Source organism: Leptonotus elevatus, chromosome 22 (assembly GCF_054856555.1).
Source record: "Leptonotus elevatus isolate MCC_2025b chromosome 22, RoL_Lele_1.0, whole genome shotgun sequence".
NCBI classification, from domain to species: Eukaryota; Metazoa; Chordata; class Actinopteri; order Syngnathiformes; family Syngnathidae; genus Leptonotus; species Leptonotus elevatus.
The window spans coordinates 8228353-8251462 of NC_141260.1; the positions used below are offsets into that span (position 1 = coordinate 8228353).

Sequence of the window (23110 nt, forward strand, 5' to 3'; positions counted from 1 at the left end):
ACAAGCACTTGTGTGAAGAGTCACTAATTATGGGCCTGCTAAGCGGAGCAAGCAGCTGCTGCTTGCGAGGAGAAGTCGGACTTTGGCGCCTATCTCCTCCATGTTAATTTCGCCGTTTTTTCCCTCTTCATTTTTGATCAATCATAAGTTTTCAACCTGCTCTCATTTGGTCATTTTTCATTCGATTAAAAAACTGAGAACATGCTCGCGTTCCCCAAACCCTTGCCGTTCTAACGAGCCATTTCTGGAATCTGCATCTTCAACCGTTAAGTCGCGAGAGGCTTTTGCTTGAGGTGAGCGTAATCCTATACAAAATCAATGGAATGTGGGTGCGTGACGTCTCGCAACAAGTTAAAATCAAATGTGTGTGCGTGAATGTGCATGTTTCATAAAGGGGGCAGTAAGATACTTTTAGTTAATGTTGATTATGGTTAACTTCAACATTTCTTGACCGATTTCAATGGTTTAAATTTTAAACTGTTCAGCTCATTGAAATGTTACTTAAAATCAAATGTGTGTGCGTGAATGTGCATGTTTCTTAAAGGGGCAGTAACATACTGTTGATTTTGGTTAACTTCCACATTTCTTGACCGATTTCAAACAGCTTGGATGAAATTGAAAATGCATGCTATCCCTTTCCTGATTAAAATACAAACAAACAAACAGTGAGTTTATGAGTGAAAAATTGGCAGGATGATCCTTTTTTTAAATACACATTCTTAGGTTAACAACTTTAATATTTAAGTAGCCCTTATGTATAATATATATATATGTGTGTGTGTGGGGTGTGTGTGTGTGTGTGTGTGTGTGTGTGTGTGTATGTATGTATGTATGTATAATTTTTTATCCTAAAAAACAGGTAAAACCCTGCTATTTATCTCTTCCCTTTAGTAGGGCAGCATGGCTTTTTTTTCTCAATGTAACCTATTGTTCCCTACAAATACCACAACATTAATTTAATAGGCACATGCACTTCAGGACTCTGCAATGATTTATACTTGTGAGTTAGGGGGCATTTGGCGCGTCAGCTCCACTCCTTTTCTTTAATATTACCTTTTCTGCGCCACTCGTTTTCTTTTCTGCTATCTGACTTTACTTTTGACAAGACCGGACAAGTGTGTATTGCTTAAAATAAAAAAATAAAAAAAGAGAGCAATGATGATGACATGTCAAATCGGTAAAATTACCAAATGAACAATACTGAACTCTATTAAAAAAAAAAAAAGAACACAAAGGATTCAATGCTCGAGCCGAGGTCACATTCAACCAACCAAGTCATTAAGAAGAAAATCTTTATTTTTAGAATTGAACGCGATTGCCAAGTATGAGTATCTTGTATTGACACATCAATAACCACATGATGATCATTAAGATTAATGCAGGTGTGTTGTATTCACAAACAGTAACAGGTTATTCAGGTGGGCAAGGTGGTGGTCCTGGTGGGTCGTTTCAGAGCAACTGGTGTTGGCCAGGTAGGTCCTGGTGGAGGCCAAAGTGGTGGTCCAGGTTAAATGTTTTTATCAGACAGATGGTCTGGGTGGTTGTCCAGGTTGGCAGGGTTCTAGTCCAGGTGGGTTGTTTTCATCCAGAATAACCGGTGATGCCAGATATTGTTCTGGTGCTGTGTTGAAGGCAAGTTGGCAATTTGGTGTCCAGGTGGGCAATTTTCATCTGCAGTAACAGGGGGTAAAGGTGGCCCTGGTTGTTAAATTGATTGATCAACAAATTCATATTCAGACGTTGTGTCTGATGGTGGCCCAGGTGGATCAGATGGACCAGATGGACCATGATATGGACCAGATGGACCATGATATGGACCATATGGACCATGATATGGACCATATGGACCGTAATATGGACCATATGGTCCATATGGATTTGGTTGCGGTGGCCAATATGGACAAAGTGGTGGTGCCCCGGGTGGCCCGGGTGGTCCTGGTGGCCCAGGTGGTCCTGATTGACCACTTCCTGATGTATCATTGAGTCCAGGTGGTCCAGGTGGTCCAGGTGGTCCAGGTGGTCCAGGTTCACCATTAGTTCCATTTGTTCCATCTGTGCCATTATAGCCAGGTGGACCTTGTGGCCCAGGTGGTCCTGTGGAACCATTTTGTCCTGGATGACCGTCAGTTCCATTTTGTCCTGGTGCACCGTTTGTTCCATTTGTTCCTGGTGGTCCTGGTGGTCCTTGTGGTCCTGGTGGTCCTGGTGGTCCTGGTGGTCCTGGTGGTCCTGGTGGTCTCGGTAGTCCTGGTGGCCCAGATGGTGGATCAGATGGCGGACCAGATTCCGGATCAGATGGCGGATCAGATTCCGAACTAGATGGTAGACCAGATGGTGGCTCATTTTCATCTGGAGTAACAGCTTGTCTCCTTATTCTAGGAGAGATACAGCTGGCTCCTGCGATAAAGAGGTAATGTCTGTATTACATGGTGGCCTTTCACTTAATCTTTGTTACTTGGTAGTTGAGAGTTTGTTGACTTACCAACCAGGAGGAAGGCAACAGTAAACACCTTGAGAATGATCATCGTGGCTGATAATGTCCTGAAAGGTAGTAAAAGGGAAAGGTAAATGTACATCTAGAGCAAGTCCATCAGGCGCACATGATGGGCTGCTTGGATAGTGACAGGTTGTCGAGGCTCTGGTTCAATGTTTGCCACAACTGTCATGAGGAAGAGGGCTGACAGCTCTCTGCCAATCTTAATTAATGTCAGCGCTGTCAGACGAAATTTTCATATCAACCAAAACCACTACTTTTCAGCAAATACATTTTTGTGTTTAATTGCTAAATAATTGTTTATTTATTATAATGTCATTGATTCACAAGGTTATCTTATAATATACTAGAAGGTAAGTGCATATTACACCAACTTTTAAATATTTGCATTGGCTGTATGTGTGCTTCAGGGTTGACTTTAAGGTATTTTTTAAGTGTCTTAATAGTTTGGGACCTTTATATATTTCCCTGCATCCACTGCCATGTCTTTTTATGTGTTATGTACAGCACCTTGTGATTGTTGTGAAGGTGCTATGTAAATAAAATTGAGGATGTTTAAATTGCTGTCCCTGTCAACTTCTTCTGACTTTCAGTACACAGTACACATGACTTCAGTATACACTTTCCATGGCCAAACCCAGAAAACAGGTTAGCGGACTTCCAGTGTATGCCATGATGATAAACATGATGAATATGACATATGAGATATGGTCATCTCTGGGCGCGCTCAAAGACATCCTATGTAAATCAAAAGACGATGTAGATGTTTCAAGTTACTACAGGTTACCTGCCTCGGGGCTCTGCCAGGTACCTGATTCAGAAGGAAGTCTGGAGCTATCAATTTTTTTTGTACTTCACTATTTATGCTCACGTCTGGGTGATGAAAAGCGGCTCTCGTGTCAGTCTCCACTATATCATATGTTTCTTGTCTATTGGAACATTTCCATCATTATGATAATAGAGGAATGATTATGTTGTGCAAGTTATGTTCTTGACATTATTTTAAAAAATCGGGAAATTCAGACAAATTATCTTGGAAGTGAAATTCTGCAACTCCTGTAAGATGATCCACATAAGACAAAATTTCAAGAAACTTTGTTACTGTGCCTTTTTTAAATCTGCAGTGCACAAACTTTTCAACTTCATTCGACAAGCTTCCCAAAAGTGCATGAAGGAATGTCCACTTTGACCTGAGTCCAAATGCATATACAGTATTTCACTTGAATCTACAAAGTGCAAGACCAAATACTACTGACATGGATGCTGTCTTCCCTGAAAACACTTCAAGATGGAGAAGGTACTCACCACGCTCAATCAAGTTTGGTCTTGAAGTCGCTCTCGGCTCCTCTGCTGCCTTACAGCTGTTAACAGAGGTCTTATATCCCTTGTCCAACCGCAGTTAAGGTGGAGTCCTTGTTAAGGTGAGGCATTTAATTGATTTCGCTTTCGTTTTCAAACAATAAATCAGTGAATGGCTTTTATTAGGCGAGTCTTGTCAAACTGCATTTTTTTGTTTCCATACTGTAGTTTAACGGGGAATGGAGTCACTTTGAAGTGAATAGAGAACACAACTTCTGGAATGTTATGTGGTTGTATTTGCAGTCCTTACATGTTTTCAAACGGCCTGCATTATAGAAACATGTTTACTTCTCTTATTTTTTTTTTACCTACCTAACAACAAGGAGCTATATAATGAAGGCCTATCGACACACCGGTATGTCTCCTAAGTTATGAAGTACCAATCACTATGACATGGCATGTTTGTTGAAATAATCACGTGTTGAACACAAATGTATTCAATTTCACAAAAGTCTTCGAAATAATTTAAATATGCAGCTGGAAAGAAAACACAGCATCTTTTACATATTTTGGTACGTTACAGCAGTGGTTCTCAAACTTTTTTCAATAATGTATTCCCTGTGAAAAAAAAATTCAGCTAAGTCCCCCGTCACCAGTGTGAAGCATTTTTGGATAGGGGGATTGGGTGGGGTTGGGGACGTGGCCTAAACCGGAAGTGGGTGTGCCCCCCCCCCCCCCCCCCGAAAAAAAACGGAAAATGGACGAGACCTAAACCAAAAGTGGGCGTTGTTTGGTCGGAAATAAGTGGGACTTACATGATTCGGAAGAAATTTTCAATTTCACTCTTAAAATAAATGGTAAAATAAAGTGTGACATTGATATGGATGATCAAAAGTTGCTACAATTTTTGTTGATTTGAAAACTATTGCCAAAACAGCCTAATTGAGATTTAAATCAGTGCTTTTGATTACGAAAGTAAGAAATATTTTTCAAACAAGTTTCAACTCAGAAAATGTTTGCATAAATAAATATTTACTGAACAGTCTGAGAATTGAGATTCTGTGTTTTTTCATCACAATAATAAAGAAACTATTTAAGAACAAGTTTTTTATAAACTCAGAAAAAAAACATTTGAAAATAATTTGTAATACTGCTGAATACAGCACATGCAGTAGGAAATAAATAGCTGTTCTATTTCAATAGTTTTTTTATTAAAATGTTTTTGTGTTTTACTACCAAACGTTCTTAATTAGAGAGAGAGAGAGAGACTTTGTATTTCATGGTTTACAAGTGCTCAATGTGCCCCGACCAGCACGCACAGTTAAGCCGGTGATACGAGGTTCCCCGCGGGCACCGACATCCGCTAGTTCTGCGCTTGGAGGAACGGAGGTTTGACAGCCCCAGCGGCGAGGGGACTTGCGCCCCGCTCTCGATCGCTGCAGCGACGCTCAGAACAAGACAGGTGCGTTACAACTTCCAAGTGTCAATGATTTGCGTGTCATGCAATTCACATTTGTTTTTCCCCCTGAATTTCCGAAACAGCTTGAATGAAATTGAAAATGCACTCTAATATCACTTTCCTGATTAAAAAACAAACAAACAAACAATGAGTTTATGAGTGAAAAATGGGCCATCCTGGCAAGATGGTCCTTATTTTAAATACACATTTTAAGGTTAACAACTGTTAAGGCGAGCAGGTCGCGGAAATGGCTCTTGTAGTGCAAATAAACGACGCCTTCAAAGGTGCTTCTTTAGCCTCTTCTCAGGGCATTTTTATTTCTGCTCAACAACTCGAGGCGGCACGGTGAAACAGCAGCCGTGGCCAAGAGTACAACACGCAACTCACAACCGAAGAAGTAAAACTGAAATAGGCAGACAGCGCTCCACTTCTTGAAATAAATCAAATAAAAGCCTCATTTTTGCACAGGGAGTAAGAGCGTAACTGCGTAACACCCCCACTCGCTGTTAGCTCATTGGGTAAAATTTAACATTTTCAATAAATCCCATTTCCATTAAGACACTTTTACATGCCAAACATTTTCTGAGCAAAACATTTTAACTTTTGTTTTGTAGCTGGTTTTGTCAAAGCATCAGCAATCATCCCATCTGTAGGACAATATTCCAAAATGACCTTTCCAGTGGTTACAGTGCTTCTGATGAAATTATGTTTCAAATCAATATGCTTGCATCGTTGTCTTTGAACAGGATTCTTTGTAAGTCCTATTGCACCTTGGTTGTCTTCATACACTTTTGATTTTGTGTATTCATAACCGTCTAAACCTTTTAGTAGCTGTTTTATGTACAGGCACTCCTGTATAGCCGAAGCTAAAGCTATGTACACTGCTTCACAGGTGGAGAGTGCTACTGTCTTTTGTTTTCTAGTTTTCCAAGAAATAAGTGAACTTGCTTCATATAGGCTGACACAGTATCCTCACGTGCTACGTCTGTCTGTGTCGTTTGATGCCCAACTTGCATCACAGTAAATCTTTAGACCGAGTTTTTCTGTTGTGTCCTTGTTAAAGCATTGTCCAAGTTTAGTTGTACCTTTAAGATATCTAAACACATGCTTCACTGTCTTCCAATGTTCTATGTTTGGTTCACTAAAATGTTGAGAGAGTTTACTGACAACAAAGTTAATGTCAGGTCTAGTGCATGTGGAAAGTGTTAAGTTATTAACATTGTTTTTCAGTTTCAATTTATATTTTAGCCGTTTTGGATTTAGTTAACTCAGTATGGCTCAATGAATAGAATTGTATTCTTATCTGTGTTACTTTCATGAGAAGGGCAACGGGTTCATACATTCATTCGCTATCTCTAAATGGGAGGGCCGGTCTCTGCTGGTCGGAAGGGAGTCCGGCTTATTATTATTGTATTTTTTCTAATCTGATTCATACCCATGGGAACAGATTCTCTTGTTTTTACTGAGTTGTAAACAATGTATTGTGGGCTGATGGGAGGAGACTTTTTCGTATTCTCCCACTTTTGAATAAGTATTGATGCCCCACGTTGGACGAGACAGACAACCTGATAGAACAGGGCTTCAGTGTCATCAGCCTTTTGTCTTCAGAAGCTTCTGATAATTATTTACCTTTGCAAAGGGACTTCTTCACCAGGATCTCACCATTCAGTTAATTGAACACGCAAAGAGTACAATACTTAATATTGTCTACTCTAACAAAAGGTAGATCAAACTCCCCACTGCCTCTCTGTACCGTCTAGGTTTCAACTTTTCTGCATCTTCTGTATGATCCAATTTTGGTTCAAAAGGTGTTTCTCTCGGTTTACATTTTTGCATTTCTAACCTTTCCAATATCTTTTCCACATATCTCTCTTTTGACATTTTGACTTGCCAATTTGTTTAATCAAAATCTATTCCCAAGAAATGTTTTAGTCTTCCTAAATCTTTCATTTTGAACCTCTGTGTTAACATTCTTTTCACATCAAGCATTGCTTTGTCATTGTTAGCAGCTAGAATAAGGGCATCTACCCATACAATGAGGATTACTTTTTGACAATCTTTCTCCCCAGTGTACACACAATGATCTGCAGCATTTTGCACAAAATCATTTTTATACAAGTATGAGTATAACACAGCATTCCAGTTTCTGCCTGATTGCTTGAGTCCATACAGAGATTTGTTTAATCTACATACACATTTCTCACCTGTTTTTGATTTTTTTTCTCATAACCTTCTGGTTGCTCTCGGGAAATCTCACAACCAATGGGTGCGTGTAGATATGCCGTTTTAACGTCCATCTGATGTAAGATCAGGTCCTCGTGCGCTGCCTTTTGCATGAGAACTCTGACGCTTGTCATGTCAGCTGCGGGTGAGAATGTCTCTTCGTAGTCCGTTCCAGCCCGCTGGTTGTATCCCTTAGCAACAAATCTTGCCTTGTACCTGTTTGATCCGTCTGTCTCCATTTTAACTGCATAGACCATTCTCTCTCCTAATGCTTGTTTACCTTGTGGTCGATGAGTTAGTTGAAATTTCTCGTTTTCCTCCAGTGAATGCATTTTTTCTTTCATGGCACTTTTTCAGTGTTTTGACTTGATGTTACTGCTTCTTGATAGGTTTTCGGTACGTCACACACTGCTCGGTAACAGAAATCGATACAAGTTTGTAGTTTGTCCATTGTATCCTCCTCTGTCTCAAAGTCTTGTAAGTAAGCTGGTTTCTGTTTTGCTCTTGGTGGATCCCTTCTAATCACACTTTCAACATTGCCATCTACTTGATCAGTCTCAATCTTTTCATTTGACACATCCGGTATGATTTCTGCAATATTCTCAGGTTGATTTTCTTCCTTCTCTCTTGCATCAGAACATCCATCATTGTGACATAGAGGTTTTTACAATCCTTCTGTTCGAGTTCCAGCCAACAGTTATCTGACTTCTATATTTACTCTTTATTGCAACATCAATTAAGCGATGATTTCCACCACCCTGACTGCCTGGTGGAAGGCACTAGAAATGACAAAAGCCCAAGTGGAGCCCTGCGGGCTTTCTCCCCTATGGCATAACCCCGACTTCCAACTTAACAACCAATCGTTTTATTTGGGTGTGTGGGAGCAGAAAGGAATGACACATCTCCACCATCTCTTCTCAGATAATATGTTTATATCATATACATCCTTGCTCCAAAAATATAAAATAAAAAACTGAAGTTAAAAGTATGATAAAGAAACAAATTCCAACACTTCGGGATACATTCCAACCGCCTCTTTTAGCTAAAGATATTACCAAGCTTTCTTCGACGACAAAAAAACTCTCAAAAATATATAAGTTACTTTTGTATACTGATAAAATGTCTTTACCCATCTCGAAATTGGAGACGGACTTGTCTATAGCTCCGGAATGTGACTTTTGGATTCAAGTTTGTGAAAACGTATTTAAAATGACAAAACACACAAATTTACAACTTATCCAATATAAAATGATTCATAGAACATACATTTCTAAATATATGATGAAGAAAATGGGACTCTCAGACTCCGACATTTGTCTCCAGTGTTTCCAAAACACTACAGTCACTTATTTTCATGCTCTATGGTTATGCACTCCGGTTATGTGTTTCTGGACTAAAGTCTTAGAAAAACTTTCCGCTGTCTTGGACTGTAGGATACCTTTATGTCCAAATGTGTGTTTGCTAGGTGACCTAACAACAACCGATTTACCACGTAAATAATTCCAATCTACACTTGTAGCCGTTACTATCGCGAAAAAAACAATTTGTGTTAACTGGAAAAATAAACAAACTCTGAATATCGACCAATGGTCTAACCTCCTCATAAATCACATTTTAATGGAAAAAATATCTGCCTCAAATAAAAACCAAATATCAAAATTTATAGAAACATGGTCTACGTATATAGAATATTTTAATCTAAATCTGGTTATTTAATTTCTGCCTGTTAGCGAGAACCACCACATTGCGATAACTTCGATTGCTGTTTCTGTATTTGGCAATTTGTAACTAATGGTTTGGTTTTTATAGTCAGGAACCCAGTTGCTGCCAGCAGGATCAAACAGACTACATCAAACGACATCTTACAGTCACCAACTCCTCAAGATTCACTTCCAATGGTCCCTAAGGGTCAATATTCTAACTCTATAAGTGCTGTCCCCCCTGGCTGAGCGTGGGCGGCTCTGCCCCTCTGTTGGCTGCTGGGTGGCGGCTGCGTCTTGGCCGTTCCCTGGGTCTCTTGGGGGGTGCTGCGTTGCGGTGCTCTCCCTGGTGTCCGGGGCCTGTTGGCCTCCGGGGTGCCCCGTGGCTCCCTCTCCCCTCCCCCTTTGTCCCCCTTGCTGCCTCTCCCCACCCATCCTCCGCCTCCATGTCCCTTCTCCCTCGTTACTCTTCCTCCTCCTCCTCCTCTCCCCATCTCTTTGCGGCCCTGCCGCCGCCCCTTGTCCTTCTTGTCGTCTCCTTCCCCCGTTAAAAATGTTAAAAAAATAACATTTGAATAAAAAAAGAGAGAGAGAGCAATAATGATGACATGTCGAATCGGTAAAACTACAGAATGAACAATACTGAGCTCTCAAGAGAGAGAGAAATAAAGGAAAGGTAAATGTACATCTAGAGCAAGTCCATCAGGCGCACATGATGGGCTGCTTGGATAGTGACAGGTTGTCGAGGCTCTGGTTCAATGTTTGCCACAACTGTCATGAGGAAGAGGGCTGACAGCTCTCTGCCAATCTTAATTAATGTCAGCGCTGTCAGACGAAATTTTCATATCAACCAAAACCACTACTTTTCAGCAAATACATTTTTGTGTTTAATTGCTAAATAATTGTTCATTTATTATACTGTCATTGATTCACAAGGAACAAACATGGCACCAGCACCAACTATGCACTTCAAAGTTCACGGTTATATTATACCATACTAGAAGGTAAGTGCATACTACACCAACTTTAAAGTCTTTGCATTGGCTGTATGTGTGTTTCAGGTTTGACTTTAAGGTTTTTTTTAAGTGTCTTAATAGTTTGGGACCTTTATATCTTTCCCTGCATCCACTGCCCTGTCTTTTTATGTTTTATCTACAGCACCTTGTGATTGTTGTGAAAGTGCTTTGTAAATAAAATTGAGGATGTTTAAATTGCTGCTCCTGTCAACTTCTTCTGCCTTTCAGTCCGCTTTGTGCATCACTTTCCATGGCCAAATCCAGAAAACAGGTTAGCGGACTTCCAGTGTATGCCATGATGATAAATGATGAACATGACGAACATGACATATGCGATATGGCCATCTCTGGGAGCGCTCAAAGACATAGACTTGTCAAACTGCATTTTTTTGTTTCCATACTGTAATTGATCAGTGAATTGAGTCACAACAGGCCACAACTTCTGGAATGTTTTGTGGTTGTATTTGCAGTCCTCACATATTTTCAAACGGCCTGCATTATAGAAACATGTTTACGCCTCTTTTTTTTTTTTACCCACCTAGCAACAAGGAGCTGGGTGGAGTATATAATGAAGGCCTATCGACACACCGGTATGTCTCCTAAGTTATGAAGTACCAATCACTATGACATGGCATGTTTGTTGAAATAATCACGTGTTGAACACAAATGTATTCAATTTCACAAAATTATTCTATATTATTTAAATATGCAGCTGGAAAGAAAACACAACACCTTTTACATATGTTGGTATGTTACAGCAGTGGTTCTCAAACTTTTTTCAATAATATAGCCCCTGTGAAATATAAAATATAAAAATGAAAGCTAGTGAGAGAGGAGCGCTGGAGCGTCTGACACGGATAATAAGGAACTAAATCCTAAAAAGTTATGTTCGTGTACGGAATTTTTTTTTTAATCTGTACCGGATACTCGTGTTGGACGGATATCTGGCTCATCCCTGCCTAATTGCTACTCCCATTGCTTCTTGGCTGTCTTGTGGATGCTACAAACTTGTCTTAAAACGTATTTCAAAATAAAAATCCTAAATTGTTTTGTTTTTTTCATCATCGGACAAACTTATCCGTCAATAACCCATTTCACAGTGGGTTTCTTTTCCCCACTTTCCCTTGGGGCTGCCCATACCTTAATGGCATTTCTGTCACACTGAGCAGTGCAGACTGAAGGGGACACAAACGCCAACATGCATTACCGCGGTTGGACGGCAGGGTCCAAATCTCTACCTTCGGCCAAATTCATACCTTATATTGAATACTGTATAGTGGATACCATCTCTACCGTGCACCTTTACTAACCGCATTCAGATCACTCTTTTACAGTTTTTCACATTTCTTGAAACTGAGATTACATTTTAAAAATACCATGGATAAATCCCCAAACCACCTTGCAATTGGTGTCAACCGAATGGCATTTCTCATTGCTTTCATCAAATTGCCAATGTCTTAGGATATGTCTCAATTGCCTCAGTGGATCTGTGCAAATGGTTGTGTACATTTAGCCTACAGTTTGCACAATGTGCCCGCATTTAACACATTTTCCAAATGAAAACATCTTGCTGACCGAACTGGATTAGTGTCACACCGCGGTGAGGTTGTCTTGTCATTCTCCTGTTTTATTTTGAAAATTCTGACTCCTCCCGTTTCAGGTCACTTGCCCTTCCTCGTGTGGTGTCAGTGTCAACCCTGATTCCTGATTGTGTCCACCTGTTTCCCATTACCCTCATGTGTTAAATGGTCTGCGTCTCCCCTGTCTTGTGCCTAAGTGTTTTCGTCAGAGCCACTAAAGCCAGTTACCCTGTCCCTTGAGAGAACTTTGGTTTGTAACTTTGAATAGCCACAGTATTGTTTTAGTTAAGGAGTGATTTTGTTTTGATTGTAGTTTAGACTTCCTCCCGTTTGGAGCGCCTTTAGTTTAACCTTGAATAGCTTTTGTTTTTTCCCTCTCAATGAGGAGCTTTTGTTTTGTTTAATAAAAGCTGCTTTAGCCTCAACCTCTATCTCTGCGTCTGGGTTCTAAAACTACCGCGTTGTGTCAATTAGTTGTTTTTCAGTCTAATGGCTATCCTCTCCAAAACAGGTCAACAGTTCTTTTACACTCTTCTAAGTGTAAACATTACTCTAAAACTGAGTCTATTTGGTCCCACTCTAAATAGAGTAAAATTTACTTGACAGAATTTACTGCGCAGTGAAAGTGTTACAGTAGTTGGTTCTTCATTTATGCTGTGCGCTAGATATAATTTTAGTTATTAGTTTTTTATAAATATACATAATTCGATTTTCACTTTCTTTTGTTGCACTCTAATGTGTAAGTAACTTTGAAAGAATAAAAGTGTTGCAATTTCCTTGACTGTGAGTGGAGTATGTCAAACGGCAAACTTTGAAAACTGCTCTTGTAAAATTGTTTTTTCCTCTCTGTTTAATATATAATTATATTTTGTTAGTGGCACCTCTGTTGTTGTGACAAAACATCTAATGATTTTGACTTGCAGTGCTCACAGAATGCCAAAGGGACGATGCATTGTGGGGGCACTGGCTACTTGTATGACATAGAAATTAGATTTTCACACATACACTGCAAAAAAGACTGTAGAAATTTTAAGAAAAAAATATAGTAAAATAAGAAACCTATTACTTCAAATAAGCAAAATTATCTGCCAACAGAACAAGAACATTTTACTTAAATTTACCTGTAAGATTTTGAAAAATAAGAAAACAATACTAGGCCCATATTAACCACTGCAGTCTTGATTGAAAATAGTATTTTCAGACTAAAAACAAAGAATGTCGACTTTTTTCAAGCTGTAATAAATAGAACTATTTTCTTAAAATACATGAGTCTTATTTTTTACGTGTGGATAACTTAGTCTGAGTGTCAATCAGGGAGGTAACAGATTTTCTTTGTCATGACCTAGCCAGGAATTTAACCCACAACCTTCAAGTCTGAGGGTAGCCACTCTGCCACTAGACCACTGAGCTGGTACTGAAAGAAGGGAAAATGAGCTTAGTAAATATAACGAAAGGAACCATATTGCACGTGTCTCTTTTCATACTTGTATTTTTTTTCATTTATCTTATTACTAGATTATGCAAAATCTTAATAAGAAATAATTTTCATAAGAAAACTCATGAAAACCCCAGTTCAGGGCCTTTGATGTTGGTTAGTTGCCATCTTAAAATGTGGGAAATGCTTGTTTTAATCGTCACAGTACTTAAAATTGGCTGTTAACACTCAATGACAAGACTGCTTGATCAAATAATATAATCAAGTAATAAGTATCTTAAAATAAGCACAATGATCTTGCCTGACAATTTCATTTGAAGTAAAAATAACTTGTCAAATCAAAATAAGCAAATTTAGGTTAAATTTAAGAAATTATATCTTACTTAAGATTTTAGTTTTTGCAGTGTGGTTAAGCTGTTTTGGGAGAGATATGAGCTTTTGCAGATGATCCACGGTGTTGTGCAAAAAACATCCAAGCTATTTTTGGCAAAAGCACTAATTGAATGCAGATGTGCCAAAGCAATTGAGAAGGATCTTTGCAGTTGTGACAGTACCGACTCTTTGTTTGGGAAATGAACTTGGAGTGAAGCATGTGTGACCAGTTTTGGGATAGATATGCGCTTTGCTAATGAACTGATAGGTTGTGCACAAATGTAAATCTGTTTGGCCAAATGAGCTTTCAGTTTTGAAAATGTCATCTCAATTTAAAGAAAGGTGCCAAACCTAAAGAGGAAAACTGTAAGTAGGCCTGCATGGTTGTATCTGTGTGCTAATGCGAGTTTAGGCTAGCCTGCAGCTGCATCCCTTTGTTGGCCTCTGGGAGTTAGCATGTTTCTCTCGTCATCTCTGTGCCTTTTGTCTTTATCTGAATTGATGAATTGCTTTTTTTAATCTTCATTCTGGGTAACCCCCGCCCCCGTTCATTTTTGTTGATGTCCTACTCACACTTTGTCTTTTAATGGGATTAAAAGGGGAATCCTATTGGACTGAGCAGAGCTCTCATTTTAGCTGTGCACAAACTTAATGTGTACCTTTTACTCCAATGATGAAACATTTCTTGGGCCTCATCTTACAGAGCATTATAAATCCTAACTCGATACATTGGGTGAAGATTTGTTTATTTCAATTTTTGAGCCTCAATATCTGTTAAATTAATCATCCAAGATCAACCACATTTCTGGAAAATGTTTAAGATGACACCAAATATACAGGCAGAAGTGATTGAAGTATTTTATCTGCAAAACTGGGAGCTCAGCCTCTCATCAAATTTGCTATTTCATTTCAACAAGCCCAAAATTTGAAGGCGAGTGAGCCCGTTTTCCACTGGGGTCGCGGGCGTGCTGGAGCTTATCCCGACTGTCTTTGGGTGTATTTAGGAATTCCGAGATGAGGGGCTTAGGGGAGAGGCCCTGGGGCCTAATCAGGAGGAAACAAGTATCAGAAGTAGAATTCTTATACCCAGGTTCTTGTAATGTTTAAAAGGTGATATTGATATTGGTCTCATTTTCTTAAAATCACAGAAATTGGCCATTTGAACAGGCGTGTAGACTTTCTATATCCATGTAAGTCACATATTGTGTTTACTGAGAGCACATCGAGACGGGCAAAGCAATCACCATACCCAGTCAAGTATGTTTTTGGAGAACGAGCTTGACTTTTCTGATGTTGTCGGTCTTGCTCTGTCTGATGTTTTCTATTTTGGCTCACACCTGCTAATGAAAGCCACAACATGCTTTGCACACCCATTGGAAAGGTCACACCATCATTAGGGTGAGGCATTTAATTGAGTTTTAATTTGTACTCACTTTGGTACAAATGGTGGTTTCTATTAGGCGGGTCTTGCCTAGCTACATTTGCTCTTTGTAATTACACGTGGTAATGAATTAATTACCACAGCCAGTGCGCGTGTTCTCATCTGGCAGGATTCCATTTTCTCAACAGCCTTGTCTTCTTGCTACGTTGACTTTTTTTCATGAGCTTGGCGGTCGTGATTGGCCTCCTGGCAATTTCCAGCCCCCATACAATGGCACAGTCAATGAGATGGCCAGGTGTGCAGCAAAAACAATCCAATTTCACATGATCGAAATGTGAAATATCCTTATTCTTGCTATATAGTGTTGTAACACTCAAGACCACATTTTGAAAATCTTGGGCTTCTCTCATATTTGACTCCCAAAAGTCTTTCTGTCTCAGACTGGCCACTTGGTCAGACTCTGATTTCCTTCAAGACCGGTTAAGACCAGCAGTGATATGCTATTCTTCACCTTGTTTAATTAAAGTTAAAGTTCCACTGATTGTCACACGCATGAAATTTGTTTTCCTTATTTGACCCATCCCGAGGGAGCGGTGAGCAGCAGGGGTGCCACTCTCAGTCATTTGGTGATCTAACCCCTCAATGCCCTATCAAGCAGGGAGCCAATTGGTTCCATTTTTAATAGTTTTTGGTATGACCCAGCCAGGGATTGAACCCATGACCGAGTAGTTCCAAGGCAGACACGCTACCACTAGGTCACTGAGCTGGTTTTAATGTGCAAGGAGAAGCACATGGCCAAATAGCAAATACACTAGATGCTTTGCTTGAGTGCAAAAAGTTTTTAGGGGCGCAAGAGTTAAATGGTTTATATTGGCATATGAGTGCATGCATATATATTAGGGGTGGAACAAAAAAAAAAAAAAACGATTTAAACCAGAAAATATTTGTTTGATTTAAAAGATGTAAGTGCATCGAATCGAACTGAAGCCAGTCGTTCCACATTGAAATATATCGAGATAAGTATCGAATCATCTTTAATTGGAGAGATATATCTTAGAGGGACACGGCACTTTCATAGTACTGAGAAGTTCATTTAAATGTTTCTAAAATGGCAACAAAGAAAGACAAAGCATGGCTCGAAGGACCCCAATGATGCATACAAACTTTGGATTTTCGTTTCCCTTGCCCGGACGCGGGTCACCGGGGCCCCCCTCTGGAGCTAGGCCTGGAGGTGGGGCTCGAAGACGAGCGTCTGGTGGCCGGGCCTACACCCATGGGGCCCGGCCGGGCACAGCCCGAAAAGGCAACGTGGGTCCCCCCTCCCATGGGCTCACCACCGGTGGAAGGGGCCAAAGGGGTCGGGTGCGCAGTGAGCTGGGTGGCAGCCAAAGGCGGGGGCCTTGGCGGTCCGACCCTCGGCTACTGAAGCTAGTTCTGGGGACATGGAATGTCACCTCTCTGACAGGGAAGGAGCCCGAGCTGATGTGCGAGGCTGAGAAGTTCCGACTATATATAGTCGGACTCACCTCCACACACGGCTTGGGTTCTGGTACCAATCCTCTCGAGAGGGGCTGGACCCTCTTCCACTCTGGAGTTGCCCACGGTGAGAGGCGCAGAGCAGGTGTGGGCATACTCATTGCCCCCCGGCTGGGCGCCTGTGCGTTGGGGTTTACCCCGGTGAACGAGAGGGTAGCCTCCCTCCGCCTACGGGTGGGGGGACGGGTCCTGACTGTTGTTTGTGCTTATGCACCGAACAACAGCTCAGAGTACCCACCCTTTCTGGAGTCCTTGGAGGGTGTGCTGGAGAGCGCTCCCCCCGGGGACTCCCTCGTTCTGCTGGGGGACTTCAACGCTCACGTGGGTAATGACAGTGAGACCTGGAGGGGCGTGATTGGGAGGAACGGCCCCCCCGATCGAAACCCGAGCGGTGTTTTGTTGTTGGACTTCTGTGCTCGTCACGGACTGACCATAACGAACACCATGTTCAAGCACAAGGGTGTCCACATGTGCACTTGGCACCAGGACACCCTAGGCCGCAGTTCGATGATCGACTTTGTAGTCGTGTCATCGGATTTGCGGCCGTATGTGTTGGACACTCGGGTTAAGAGAGGGGCGGAGCTGTCAACTGATCACCACCTGGTGGTGTGTTGGCTCCGATGGCGGGGTAAGATGCTGGTCCGACCAGGCAGGCCCAAACGTATTGTGAGGGTCTGCTGGGAACGTCTGGCAGAATCCCCTGTCAGAAAGAGTTTCAACGCCCACCTGCGGCAGAGCTTCTCCGTTGTCCCGGGGGAGGCGGGGGACGTTGAGTCCGAATGGACCATGTTCCGTGCTTCCATTGTTGAAGCGGCCGATCGGAGCTGTGGCCGTAAGGTGGTTGGTGCCTGTCGGGGCGGCAATCCTCGAACCCGCTGGTGGACACCAGCGGTAAGGGATGCCGTCAAGCTGAAGAAGCAGTCCTATTGGGCCTTTTTGGCCTGTGGGACTCCGGAGGCTGCTGACAGGTACCGGCTGGCCAAGCGGAATGCGGCTTCGGTGGTCGCTGAGGCAAAAACTCGGACATGGGAGGAGTTCGGTGAGGCCATGGAGAACGACTTCCGGACGGCTTCGAGGAAATTCTGGTCCACCATCCGGCGTCTCAGGAGGGGAAAGCAGTGCGCCATTAACACTGTGTATAGTGGAGATGGGGTGCTGTTGACCTCGACTTGGGACATCGTGAATCGGTGGGGAGAATACTTCGAAGACCTCCTCAATTCCACCAACACGCCTTCCTTTGAGGAAGCAGGGTCTGGGGACTCTGAGGTGGGCCCCCCTATCTCTGGGGTCGAAGTCACTGAAGTGGTTGGAAAGCTTCTCGGTGGCAGGGCCTCGGGGGTGGATGAGGTTCGCCCGGAGTTCCTAAAGGCTCTGGATGTAGTGGGGCTGTCGTGGTTGACACGTCTCTACAACATCGCGTGGACATCAGGGACAGTGCCTCTGGATTGGCAGACCGGGGTGGTGGTTCCTCTTTTTAAGAAGGGGGACCGGAGGGTGTGTTCCAACTTTAGAGGGATCACACTCCTCAGCCTCCCAGGTAAGGTCTATTCGGGGGTGCTGCAGAGGAGGATCCGTCGGGAAGTTGAATCTCGGATTCAGGAGGAGCAGTGTGGTTTTCGTCCCGGCCGTGGAACAGTGGACCAGCTCTACACCCTCGGCAGGATTCTTGAGGGTGCGTGGGAGTTCGCCCAACCAGTCCACATGTGTTTTGTGGACTTGGAGAAGGCGTTTGACCGTGTCCCTCGGGGAGTCCTGTGGGGGGTGCTTCGGGAGTATGGGGTACCGGGCCCCCTGATACGGGCTATTCGGTCCCTGTACGACCGATGTCAGAGTTTGGTCCGCATTGCCGGCAGTAAGTCGAATTCGTTTCCTGTGAGGGTCGGACTCCGTCAAGGTTGCCCTTTGTCACCGATTCTGTTCGTAATTTTTATGGACAGAATTTCTAGGCGCAGCCGGAGTGTCGAGGGGGTCCGGTTTGGTGGCCTCAACATTGCATCTCTGCTTTTTGCAGATGATGTGGTGCTGCTGGCTTCTTCAAGCCGTGATCTCCAGCTCTCACTGGAGCGGTTTGCAGCCGAGTGTGAAGCGGTTGGGATGAAGATCAGCACCTCCAAATCCGAGACCATGGTCCTCAGTCGGAAAAGGGTGGAGTGCTCTCTGCGGGTCGGGGATGAGGTCCTGCCCCAAGTGGAGGAGTTCAAGTATCTTGGGGTCTTGTTCACGAGTGAGGGTAGGTTAGAGCGGGAGATCGACAGACGGATCGGTGCAGCGTCTGCAGTGATGCGGACGCTGTATCGGTCCGTTGTGGTGAAGAAGGAGCTGAGCCGAAAGGCAAAGCTCTCGATTTACCGGTCGATCTATGTTCCTGTCCTCACCTATGGTCACGAGCTGTGGGTCATGACCGAAAGAACGAGATCCCGGATACAAGCGGCCGAAATGAGTTTCCTCCGCAGGGTAGCCGGGCTCTCCCTTAGAGAGAGGGTGAGAAGCTCGGTCATTCGGGAGGGACTCAGCGTCGAGCCGCTACTCCTCCACGTTGAGAGGAACCAGTTGAGGTGGCTGGGGCATCTGGTTCGGATGCCTCCTGGGCGCCTCCCTGGGGAGGTGTTCCGGGCATGTCCTACCGGCAGGAGGCCTCGGGGACGACCCAGGACACGCTGGAGAGACTACGTCTCACGGCTGGCTTGGGAACGCCTTGGGATCCCATCGGAGGAGCTGGCTGAAGTGGCTGAGGAGAGGGAAGTCTGGGCTTCCCTGCTAAAGCTGCTGCCCCCGCGACCCGACCCCGGATAAGCGGAATTGAAGACGGAACGGAACGGAACGGAACGGAACGGAACGGAAATGGCAACAAAGAAGTTATTATACCCTCTCGAACTGAGCCGTACCATATCGAATAGAATGGTACTCTCTCTAAATTGAATGGAATCAAATTGTTGCACTTTCAAATCGAACTGTCCTTGAATCGTTTCACCTCCTACAAATCAACTGTATCGAATCGACTTTTGTGGCACACTAATATATTCTGAACGTGCACGTATTTTACGACTGTGGCTTTTCACATGCTTGAAATATGCACATTATTTTATTTTACAATATTGCATTTTGTTTTATACATTTTATAAATAAAGCCTTTTTGTGCATTTCTGTACTAGCTCACGCAGTCAACCCCGTAATCGGCGTCTTAAACACCTTTTATTGCTGTTTTTTAGCGTGACACGAGTGTCGACATTGCTTTCATATGTGAGAGTGTTTATTGTTTGTATGTTGTTAATTTAATGTTTTAATTGTTTTTCTTTTTATCTGTCTGATTTTTATTCCATGTTGGCTACTGCAGTTTTCATGCATAATTATTTTTTTTTGAAGTGCTCTAGAAGTAGTTTAGTTGAGTATTCTGTTTACATTATTAATTTGTTTAACAGAAAGTGCATTACAGTACTGCGACAGTGGCGAGGCACCCCTACGTCACTTCCGTTGAGCGTTCAAATATGGTGTTGTTCCTGTCGACCATTGTGACACAGCTCAGCCAGATTCCACAATGGCTGACAGGAACAGCACCATGTTTGGATGCTACTTTCTTTTAAATCAGCTTTATTGAACCATAGGGTGGAGAACTGGCGGGACAGGACATCAGGCTTGGTGTTCTTAGGCCCTGGAATATACGACAAAGTGAAATGAAAACGAGCAAAAAAGAGGGCCCACCTAGCTTGTCTTGGATTAATAAGTCTCTTTGCCGTCCTCAGTAATTTCCAGATTTTTGTGGTCCGTCCACACCACGAATAGTTGTTTTGCACCCTCCAGCAGATGGTGCCATTCCTCTAGTGCCATTTTCACAGCCAGGAATTCTGTCACCGATGCCGTAATTGCGCTCTGCTGGGGAGAGTTTACGGGAGAAGAAGGCACACGGATGTACCTTAGGAAGGTGCAGGAAACCTAGACAAAGTGTGGTAATTAGGATAAAGTTCTACTCAAAGGCATGCAATAAGATGGCTGCAACTGACTGTGTGACAGTTAGAGTTGATCTGGTGCTGAAGTGAAGTCCAAGGCTGGCTTTTGTAGGCTGCTGATTGTGATTACATGCACCTGTCTCCTCCACCTCGCCCAGCAGTGTGATTTTGTCACGCACACACACACACACACACACACACACACACACACACACACACACACACACACACACACACACACACACACACACACACACACACACACACACACACACACACAAACAGGGAACAAATGGGCAGGGCTCATGGGGAGGAAGCGGGGGCCCTGACACCATCACATTACTAAATACAGACTGAATACAGAATTGTTTTCTAGTTATTTAGCATCCAGACTTAAGTATGTAATTTCAGACGTAATTGGCAAAGCACAATTCGGTTTCTTGAAAGACAGACTCATTCACATTAACATAAGACTTGTTTTAGACTTCATTAATTATAGTGATCTAATTGATGGAAACAGTTTGATTTTTTTTCTTTGATTTTTATAAAGCATTTGATTCTGTTGAACATCCTTTTATTTTACAAACCCTTTCTCATTTTGGTTTTGGACAAAAATGTATAAGTGCCATTGGTATGCTGCATAATGATATAAATAGCAAGGTTTCTTTAGGTCATGGTACATGTAATAGATTCAATATCAAAAGAGGTATTCGCCAGAGATGTGGTAGTTCTCTCTTGTTTATAATGGTTGCAGAGATGTTATCAATTTTAATTAAAAGCAGTGCTATTGCAGGAATTGAAATAATGGGCAGACAATTAACAATAAGTCAACTAGCTGATGACACCAGCCTGTTTTTGAAAGATGAAGCCCAAATTCCCATAGCTCTGCGTACAATCATCATTTTTCAAGAGCCTCTCATCAACAACTAAATTTAAATAAATGTGAACTATTTGCCCTGAAAGAACAGCCTCTGCAATTATCATATAACATAAAAGTTAAGGGTAAATTAAATACTTGGGGATTACTATAACAAAAGACAAAAAGATTTCTGAAAAGTATATTTGTGATATCAACAAATGCAAACTTGTTTTGAATCGATGGTTGCAAAGAGAGAACTCAATTCATGAGAGAATATTGTTGACCAAGATGGATTGTCTTTCAAGATTAATATACCCAGCGTATTCCCTTTCCATACCACACAAATTGATTAAAGTAATTGAGACCATAAAATTCTATTTCATTTGGAAAAATTTATCTCATTATATAGGCAAAAATGATATGATACAAAATTACGAAGATGGAGAAGGAAACGCCATAGATTTAGATTCTATGAATGGTATATTAAAACTTAAATGGCTGAAATCGTTGCTGAACAATACTTGCTCTATTTGGCATCACATACCCAACGTGATTTTTGATCAATTGGGAGGAATTCACTTTCTCTTAAAATATGATTTTGAGTTGGATAAATTACCGGTGAAGCTTTTTGACTTCCATCAGCAAGTACTCTTGCACTGGAAACTAGTCTTCTCTTTTTACACCACACACGAGTCCAATATGGAATAATCGATATATAACCATCAATAGAAGATTTTGTTGTTGCAAAGACTGTTTTTCCAAAGGTATATGGGCCCATCTACTAAATGACAAAGGAAGTATTTTACAATATGATGTTTTTGGTGATTTTTTTTTTTTACACAAGTTTCATGTTTTTACATGATAAGTTTCATGGATTGGATTTTTGAAACTTTCTTGCATCAGTTAGAGCGTGACTAATTAAGGTCTGAGTGCTGGGAACCAAAAAATATATTTCCAAAAGTTTCACTTCAACTCGTCACCATGGCCACAATCTTTGCTCACTAGACATCAAATTCGCACATTTTGTAGCCACAAGCCTCTGCTTTCTGAAGAACTAAGTTTTATTTGGCTACGGTGTCATTTAGTACCTTTATTTTCACTTTAAGCGAGGAGAAGTCGCACATTTTTGATCTCTTTTCAATGTAATTTTCGCCGTTTTTGCCTCTTCATTTTCGATCAATCATAAGTTTTCAACCTGCTCTCATTTGGTCATTTTTCATCCGATTAAAAAACTGAGAACATGCTCGCGTTCCCCAAACCCTTGCCGTTCTAACGAGCCATTTCTGGAATCTGCATCTTCAACCGTTAAGTCGCGAGAGGCTTTTGTTTGAGGTGAGCGTAATCCTATACAAATCAATGGAGTGTTGGTGCGTGACGTCTCCTCACAACTTAAAATCAAATGTGTGTGCGTGAATGTGCATGTTTTGTAAAGGGGCAGTGAGATACTGTTAATTATGGTAGATTCCACATTTCTTGACCGATTTCAATGGTTTGAATTTTAAACTGTTCAGCTCATTGAAATGTTACTTAAAATCAAATGTGTGTGCGTGAATGTGCATGTTTCTTAAAGGGGCAGTAAGATACTTTATTTGATCTTGATTATGGTTAACTTGCACATTTCTTGAGCGATTTCAACGGTTTAAATTTTAAACTGTTCAGCTCATTGAAATGTTAGTTAAAATCTAATGTGTGTGCGTGAATGTGCATATTTCTTAAAGGGACAGTAAGATACTTTATTTGATCTTGATTATGGTTAACTTTTACATTTCTTGAGCGATTTCAATGGTTGAAATTTTAAACTGTTCAGCTCAT

The 23110-nt window shown here is 41.9% G+C and overlaps 1 protein-coding gene across 1 annotated transcript; it reads right to left on the reverse strand.

Annotated features, from left to right (window-relative positions):
- Window positions 1-1367: 1367 nt before the first annotated feature.
- On the reverse strand, window positions 1368-3916 carry LOC147155474 (uncharacterized). Its single transcript, XM_086066692.1, has 3 exons — window positions 3800-3916; window positions 2483-2541; window positions 1368-2397 (listed from the first exon to the last, which is right to left on the reverse strand). Exons 2-3 carry the CDS (start codon window positions 2523-2525, stop codon window positions 1706-1708), a joined length of 735 nt encoding a protein of 244 aa, XP_085922818.1. The 5' UTR covers window positions 2526-2541; window positions 3800-3916; the 3' UTR covers window positions 1368-1705.
- Window positions 3917-23110: the final 19194 nt, after the last annotated feature.